Here is an 8,771-nt window from a genome sequence, read left to right on the forward strand (position 1 = left end):
CCTAACAGAGTCTCCAATAAAGTACAGGTAGTCCTCGACTTACAACAGTTCATTTAGTGACTATTCAAACTTACAACGGCACTGAAAAAAGTGACTTATGACCGGTTTATCACATTTACGACCGTTACAGCATCCCCATGATCAAAATTCAGACTCTTGGCAACTGACTCATATTTATGACGGTTGCAGTAGCCTGAGGTCATGGGATCTCCTTTTGTGACCTTCTGACAAGCAAAGTCAAATGGGGAAGGCAGATTCACTTAACAACAGTATCACTAACTTAGCAACTGCAGGGATTCACTTAGCAACCGTGACAAGAAAGGTGGTAAAATGGGGGCAAACTCACTTAACAAACAGAAGTTTGGGACTCAGCTGTGGTCGTAAGTCGAGAACTACCTGTATGGGTTCATTGGTAATATTTTCAATTGACAAATTTTGATTGGCATCATTTTTAGCAACTGTATTAGCAGTTTACATATCCAATATTTTTAAAGAGTATGCTTTTGGACATAGCTGGGAGCATAATGTAGCAAAAAAAATCCTCTTAAACTTTAGCATGTATTGTCAAATAAAAATAAATAAAGGGAGCACATGACTTAGCAATTTCTGGGCATCCTCATTATTTTGAAAAACATGGAGTTTGATGGATTTAAGAGTCATGTCAGCCAGGACTGAGATTTCATGGAACAGCAAAGCTTTGTCTGTAAATGTATTTATTATTTTGATTTCTACCATTTTGCTCTTCTGCAAGCATTCGTGAAAGCTAATTGTTTAAAAAACATTTAAAAATAATATTTAAAATAATAATTAAAAGGAACATAGATGTTATTAAACCATTTGACCATTAGAATACTAGCAGATTTCAAACCCCAGACTGGTACATCTAGCAAAAATGATAATGACCTCCTTCATGTGATATATTAAGCCAATATGTTTTTTTTTTTGTTTTTAAACATGCTGTGCGAATTCAACCTGTTTTGGTTTATATACTGTACAGTTATTCACATTTGAAGAGCCATGACATTGAAAAGTCACCGAATAGTAAGAAAAACGTAAAGGCTGTTTTGTTGAATTCCTCAGGGGTCTGTGCTAAGCAGACAATATTAAGCTAACAGGACTGGTAGATCAATATTCATAAATTTTTAACAGTTCCTATGGGTGACACACAGCTAACAAACCTTTAAAGACGTAGTTATTCCTGAGAGAATCCTGTTATATCTCCCCTGATTCTCCTTATTGACTCACAGAAAATAAAAATCTACGTGACAGTTGGCTTTGCTCATTTTTAAACGGTGGCAATTTTTCATTTTTCTTAGCACATAAGGGGGGATCTTATTATTTATTTATTAAATGTATTTGCTGCCCAACTCCCAGTGACTCTGGGCATTCTATTATTTAAATCACAACATAAACAAGTGTAGCAATGTGATGGCTGAGCCCTTGTATATAAAAGAACAGCAGGATGTCACCAAGATACACCAAAACCCCTTTGTGTAAATGGTCATGTAGTACCTGATTGATCAGCTGCATGAAGACACTTAGTAATTAATTAAGAGAATGAATTTCAATCCAGCAACTTGATGAACTCAAAGATCTTCTGGAGAGATGCTTCTTAAGTATAGGTAGTCCTCGACTTACAACAGTTTGTTTAGTGACTGTTCAAAGATTACAGTGGCACTGATAAAAGTAACTTATGGCTGTTTTTCACACTTACGGCCATTGCAGCATCCCCATGGTCACGTGATCAAAATTTGGACACTTGGGAACTGACTCATGTTTATTATTGTTGCGGTGTCCCGGGGTCATGTGATCAACGTTTGCAACCTTCTGACAAACTCACTGGGGAAGCCAAATTCACCTAACAACTGTACGACTAACTTAACAATTGCAGAGATTCATTTAACAGTTGTGGCAAGAAAGAGGGCAGGACAAGAAACAATGGTTGGAAACTGACCAAAGAGAGAAGCAACCTGGAATTAAGGAGAAACTTCCTGATAGTGAGAACAATTAACCAGTGGAACAGCTTTGCCTTCAGAAGTTGTGGGTGTCAACGCTGCTAACATTGGATGTTTCCGCTTTGACAACTGATGAAAATGCAGCCATTTTCTCTGTACCTTTACAATGCTTGTCTTGCTTTAGAAATCAGGTGCAGCAAGGGGAGGGTTGGAATGTAAGCTCAGCCAGCATTACATAACACTGTGGTGGGAACCTAAGGGCAAGCTGATAACGGAATCTAAGGACAAGCTGATAACGTTCCAAGCTGATAACGTTTTGGCGGGCTGTGGACCTAAGGAGAAAGGCCGGGCTTTAAGCTAATTGGGGAATGTGATTTATGGCAGTTTATTGGGGGTGGGAATTGCACTTTGTTTCTTTGTATCAGGGGAAGGGAATTTAGTTTCTGGGTTCAACTATATAGTGTCGATACTTTGCTTCCCGAATAAAACACTCTTTAAGGAAAACAATGCCTCGAAGTTCTTTTGAAGGGTTTCATCTATCGGAACCATGACAGTGGGTACTCCATCACTGGAGGTTTTTAAGAAGAGACTGGACAGTCACTTTCTGAAATGGCATAGGATCTCCTGTTTGAACAGGGGGATGGACTAGAAGACCTCCAAGGTCCCTTCCAGCTCTACTCTACTCTACTCTACTCTACTCTACTCTACTCTACTTTACTCTACTCTACTCTATCCCGTAATTCAATTCAATTCAATTCTCTTCTCTTCTCTTCTACTCTACTCTACTCTACTCTACTCTACTCTACTCTACTCTACTCTACTCTACTCTATTGTCTCACTTAGCAACAGAAATTTTGGGCTCAATTGTGGTCATAAGTCAAGGACTACCTGTACCTGGGAGGGACATTTGTAAACTCAGCTATGTTGTCTGATTATAAAAGTGTGAATATAGTAGGAATGATAAATATTAGTTGGTAATCATGTTGATTTTGGAGGTAAAATAAAGAAGAATTCAGCAGGATCTGATGCTCACAATTGCTTCCCACTCTGACAAACACACTTTGCTGGGGGAACTGTTATTCCTTGAGATAGCAAACGAATGCTCTCTCTCTCTCTCTCTCTCTCTCTCTCTCTCTCTCTCTCTCTCTCTCTCTCTCTCTGTGTGTGTGTTTGTGTGTGTGTGTACAGGCATGCCTGTGTGGGTACATACTGTGGAAAATTACTTGCAAACCATTATTTTGAAAAGGTCTCTGTTTTCCCACAGTCATAATTGGCTAATTCTGTAGGCTTTCATAAGTGTTTGTTGGAATTATTGTACGGAATGTCTTAAATGATTCTCTCTTTTTCCCATCCTTTCCCTGTTTTTATTCCCACAGAAGTAGTGGTGATCATAATGAATGGGCATATTTCAAACACCCATCCCAATGTATACGGAAATTATCCTTCTCAAGTAAAGTAAGTATTGTATACCTTCTGTCCTAAATTTATCAAAAATAAAATGGTGGTGGGAAAAAATACTGTGTACTTTCTTTGTCCTTTAATATTTTTTTTTAAAAAAGATACGTCCTACAAATAGTTGATATTTGAAGTGAAGTAAGTAAATTCTCTCTTCAATCAAGGCTGATGCTTTGTGACTTCACAATCACATCCATGTAGTTTTCTTAGCAATAGTACAGAAATGAATGACCACTTTCAACCTGGGATTGGCTGTCCCACCCATGCTGTCAGAGGAGGCATGATTATTCTGGCTAGCAGACTCCAGAAGAAGGGCCTTCTCTGCTGTTGCTCCTGCCCTATGGAACGTTTTGCCCCCCAGTGTGAGCTTGGCCCCAAGCCACGTGACCTTCCATATAAGGCCTCTGCCAGCTAGCTTGCGGCCTCAATGGAGGAGCATTATAGTGGAGGTGACTGATTGATTAACAACATATCCCACCTCTTCCCCCCACCTGCCCCTCTGCCCTCCCCATCTGTAATTGGATTGCATACAATAATGTATATCTTTTATGATTATAAGCCACCCAGACTTACGATGTGGTAAGATGGCCTGGGAATGTCCTTGAGATCATTCTCTTATGTCTAACCCAGGGGTAGGCAACCTTGGCTCTTTTATGACTTGTGGACTTCAATATCCAGAATTCCTGAACCAGCCATGCTGACTCAGGAATTCTGGGAGTTGAAGTCCACGAGTCATAAAAGAGCCAAGGTTGCCTAACCCTGGTCTAACCAGTTGTCACTCAGCTTTTTATGATTAGCTAAGGTTGACGCGATGTTGCTCCTGAGCAAGTTTGGACCAGTTTGCAAAAGTTGTGAATATGTATGTTGTGGCATATGATTCCACCTCTTATGAGCTTTCTTTGATAATATCTCCATGGAACTCAATTTACAACGTAATGTATGGAAATGACTTTGGAGATCATCTAATTCAGTGTTTTCCCATCTTGGGAACTCTAAGGTGTGTGGACTTCAACTCCCAGAGTTCCCCAGCTCAGTGCTGGAATCCATTGCTGTAGTATTCCTGACAGATGGCCATGATTAAACTCTAACAATGAAAAGTAGAGTCCACCATCTCCCAAGAAAGTCTGTCCCATCATTGAACAACTATCAGTATTTACTTTCTGGTTTTTAGCTGGAAACTACTTTCTTTAAATAAAACACATTTTCCCCTATCTTCTATTACAATTCTGAATAATAATACCCACCTTCTATAGGATAGCATTTCAAATTTTTAAAATTTGAAGATTTAAATTTAATTTTTAAATTTCAAATTAAATATTTAAAGATAGTATCGTGTTGCCTCACAGTATTTTTTCCCCTCCAGGCTAAACATATGTAATTCTCCAGTTCTTCTTCATACATTTTTTCTTTTCTTAAAAAAAAGTGCATATTTCCGGTTCTTTTATCCACTATTTCCCCAGATTAATTTCTCATTATTGTACCTAATATTATATTCATTTAAACCGTTTTATATTCTGCCTTGTCATTCAACTGAGGATCTCAAACGTATCTTATAACATCAGATAAAAGCATGTTAGTGCAATTAAAATATGTCATGGTCACAAGCAAGCAGCAAAAATATGTACCGTAAATCCCAGATATTTAATCAAACATTTTCTTCCTTATTCCACAAACTCTGTATGCAAATATCATATTATGCAGATCCATATGTATACTGTTCCTTTAACCCAGCCTTACCAGTTAGTGGCCTCCAGCTATGTTAGGACCAACATTTCCAGAATGTTTGTACTGATTGTTGTAGCCACAACACATCTGATACCAGATACTTACCAGGCTGTTTTAATCAATTGACAAGTCTAGAGACCCACTATTTTTTCATGCCCCTGTTATAGATTTGGTCGTGTGTATTGTCATCTGATCTCGTTGTAGTAATGAAAGTCAAAGAACCATCTTACACACAGCAAAGAGGCAGATATGATAAGGAACTGAAGTGTTCACCCAATTCCTCAGCTCAGCCTATCAAGTTACAACTGGAGGACTGACTCAGCTGCTTAAGTCCTCTGTGGTTTTCAAGAATAAAAAGGGATCAGATAAGATTGGGGGTGATCATCATTTGCGGTTGCGGCTTTGAATTCTAGCAGCTGAGTTCAAAGCTGGAAGAGAAACAATAGTTCATGCCAGGATTTGGGCAATGCTATCTCCAGAGTAAGAGAAAATAAAAAAGTAAAATAAAATAAATAAATAAAATAATAAATAAAATAAAATAAATAAATAAAAGAGGGGGTCAACGTATTTTCCAAAGCACCAGAAGGGAAAACAAAAAACAATGGATGGAAACTAATCAAGGAGAAAAGCAACCTGGAATTAAGGAGAAACTCCCTAACAATGAGAACAATTAACCAGTGGAACAGCTTGCCTTCGTCACTGGAGGTTTTTAAGAAAAGACTGGACAGCCACCTGCTTGAGTAGAGGGTTGGACTAGAAGACCTCCAAGGTCTCTTCCAGCTCTATTCTGATTATAATAATAATAATAAAGTTGGAAGGGACCTTGGAGGTCATCTAGTTCAACCCCCTGCTCAGGCAGAAAACCCTATACCATTTCAGACAAATGGCTGTCCAGTCTCTTCTTAAAAACTTCCAGTGTTGGAGCATTCACTGCTTCTGGAGGCAGGTTGTTCCATTGGTTAATTGTTCTAACGGCTAACTGTTCTAACTGATTGATAGATTAAAAAGAAACAACTACCTTACTGGTTCATATACACTTGGATGGATAGCAATTGATAACATCACATGCTATCAGTTGCTGATGGCAACTTCCTACTTTTTAGAAAACTGCCAGAAGATTATTTTTTCCCCCTTTCATTAAATGGGGGAGATCTAATGCTGATTTCTGGCATCTGAACAGATTTATAAATGAGACCGATGATGTTTGTTGAAGCCAAAGCCATATGTAATTTATTTGTGTATTTCATGAAGCAGAGGAAAAGTTGTTTACAAATAAAAAATAAACAGAAAGCTGAGATTCTTTTTCTTTCAGGTATATGATTATTACATGTATTGTTTCTATGCATTTAACTGTACAAGCTGCTTGGCTTTTGTTTTTTTCTTCTTCTTCTGAACAACAGCCATAATTGTGAGAAGCTTTCCCTATACACAGAAAACAAGAACAGATGGACATATGTGGGTGGCTCATGCTAAACTTTAGAATTCTGGCTTAGCAATTATGGTTTATCTGTATATATTAATTGGGCTTTAAAAGAAGAACTTCAGATTGTCTAATGTTAAACACATTTCCAAGCTGCTTAGAAGCGTACTCAAACAAAACTTATGTGATCTTAGCTTAAATAACCAGCAACAGTTATTTGTAAATTTATGTGGAAAATGTCAAAGTATGGTCTCTATTATCATGAGTGTTGGGGAAGAGATTCTATTAATAGTTTCAGAATCTGCAAAGCTATTGTTCGTGACATATGGATGTGAATTTCTCAAGTTTATGTCTGGAGGCTAAATCGTATGATGAATGAGCTAGGTATGTCTAATCTATCAAAAAGAAAGATTAGGAGGGAACATGACAATTGTCTTCTAGTACTTGAGGGGCTGTCACAGAGAAGATGGGAATGAGTTATTCTCCAAAGCATCAGAGGGCCAGACAAGAAGCAATGGATGGAAGCTTGTTAAAGAGAGTTCCAACCTAGAAGGAAAGAAATTTTTTCTGACAGTGAGAACAATTAATCAGTGGAATGGCTTGCCTCCCAGAGTTGTGGGTGCTCCATTACTGGAGTTTTTCAAAAATAGACTGGACAACCACTTGATCGGGATGGTATAAGGCAGGGGTAGGCTCTTTTATGACTCGTGGACTTCAACTCCCAGAATTCCTGAGCCAGCTATGCTGGCTCAGGAATTCTGGGAGTTGAAGTCCACGAGTCATATGTATCAAATATGTATCAAATTATCGGAGGATTTCAGATGCTCTTTATACAACTTTTTTCATAGAACATGGAATCACAGGGGTCTCAGAGGTCTTCTAGTCCAACCTCATGCTTAAGGCTCTTTTATGACTCGTGGACTTCAACTTTCAGAATTCCTGAGCCAGCATGGCTAAGCATGGAAACCTCTCTCTTTCCCCTCAGCATGGCTGGCTCAGGAATTCTGGGAGTTGAAGTCCACGAGTCATAAAAGAGCCAAGGTTGCCTACCCCTGGTATAAGGTCTCCTTAAGCATGAGGTTGGGCTAGAAGACCTCTGAGACCCCTGTGATTCCATATTCTATGAAAAAAGTTGTATAAAGAGCATCTGAAATCCTCCGATTATTTGATACATATTTTTCAAAGACAGAACTAAAGACAGATAGGCCCACTAGTTCTAAAACTAGCCATGTAAATTTTAAATATCATTTAGCATATAAGGTGGCTGTCTTAGTATTCTCTATCTGCTGGTCCTCAACATCCATAGTTCTCAATCTAGACATGCCAGATTGAAGAAGATGGTCACCTTCTTTGAGAAGTCCAAAGGGGCACAGACTTCTCAAGAGCAGCCATTACTTTGACAACTTGTTTTGAAACAAGGAGGCTTCCAAACAGAGTGTGTGAAGTAGTAGTGTAGGTGCCTGACTTTGAAAAGAAAAGATAGGACAGTTGTTAGGCAATCTAATGTTACTGAGATATTTGAAGTAGGTTTTTAGATTCTGACGATCTCTAGAATTACTTCTCACTTCATTCAGCATTTTTGACTGCTCCCCAACTCTGACTTCCTAGCTGGCTTTGAACCATTTAGAAAATATAGTTTGTTTCAGATTATATCAGAGGAATTATAGCTCATTGTCCTTATTTAGGTTTCTTTCCTGTTCCAGATCCAAAATAATCTTGTCGCATAGTTTTAGGGCAAATTATGCATCTATCTCTCTAAACTTTGGTTGATCCTTAAATTGTCTGGTGATTAAGTCTGCAAACCCACTCATTTGCATATTTTTCTTTAACTAGCTGAATGGCAACATATAATTCCTCGTTTTTGGAATTTATTATTATTATTTCATTAACTTATATGCCGCCCTTCTCCCCACGGGACTCAGGGCGGCTCACAGCATGTTAAAACAACACAAAAACATTTCCCCAATAAAAACCAATTAAAAACCAAATATTTATAGCTGTGTCATTATTAAAATCATTAAAAAATTTCCCTATTTAAAATTCACCCTAGGTCAGTCCCGCTTGCTGAAAAAGCCATGTCTTGAGGGCGCGGCGGAAGGTTAGGAGATCCGGGATCGTCCGGATCTCGGGGGGTAGTTCGTTCCAGAGGGTGGGGGCACCCACAGAGAAGGCCCTCCCCCTGGGGGTCGCCAGCCGACATTGCTTGGCCGACGGCA

At 38.7% G+C, this 8,771-nt stretch overlaps 1 protein-coding gene across 1 annotated transcript in view; it reads left to right on the forward strand.

Annotated features, from left to right (window-relative positions):
• The first annotated feature begins 3,335 nt into the window (after window positions 1-3,335).
• The window catches only part of EPS8 (epidermal growth factor receptor pathway substrate 8), an 82,566-nt gene continuing 77,130 nt past the window's right edge, over window positions 3,336-8,771 (forward strand). Inside the window, exon 1 of the mRNA XM_029285939.1 lies at window positions 3,336-3,410. Within this exon, the coding sequence (XP_029141772.1) occupies window positions 3,349-3,410 (62 nt within the window). The 5' untranslated portion in view covers window positions 3,336-3,348. The remainder of the gene's footprint in view (window positions 3,411-8,771) is intronic.

This window comes from Protobothrops mucrosquamatus, unplaced genomic scaffold (assembly GCF_001527695.2).
Source record: "Protobothrops mucrosquamatus isolate PMUCROS unplaced genomic scaffold, P.Mucros_1.0 scaffold2559, whole genome shotgun sequence".
Classification (NCBI taxonomy): domain Eukaryota; kingdom Metazoa; phylum Chordata; class Lepidosauria; order Squamata; family Viperidae; genus Protobothrops; species Protobothrops mucrosquamatus.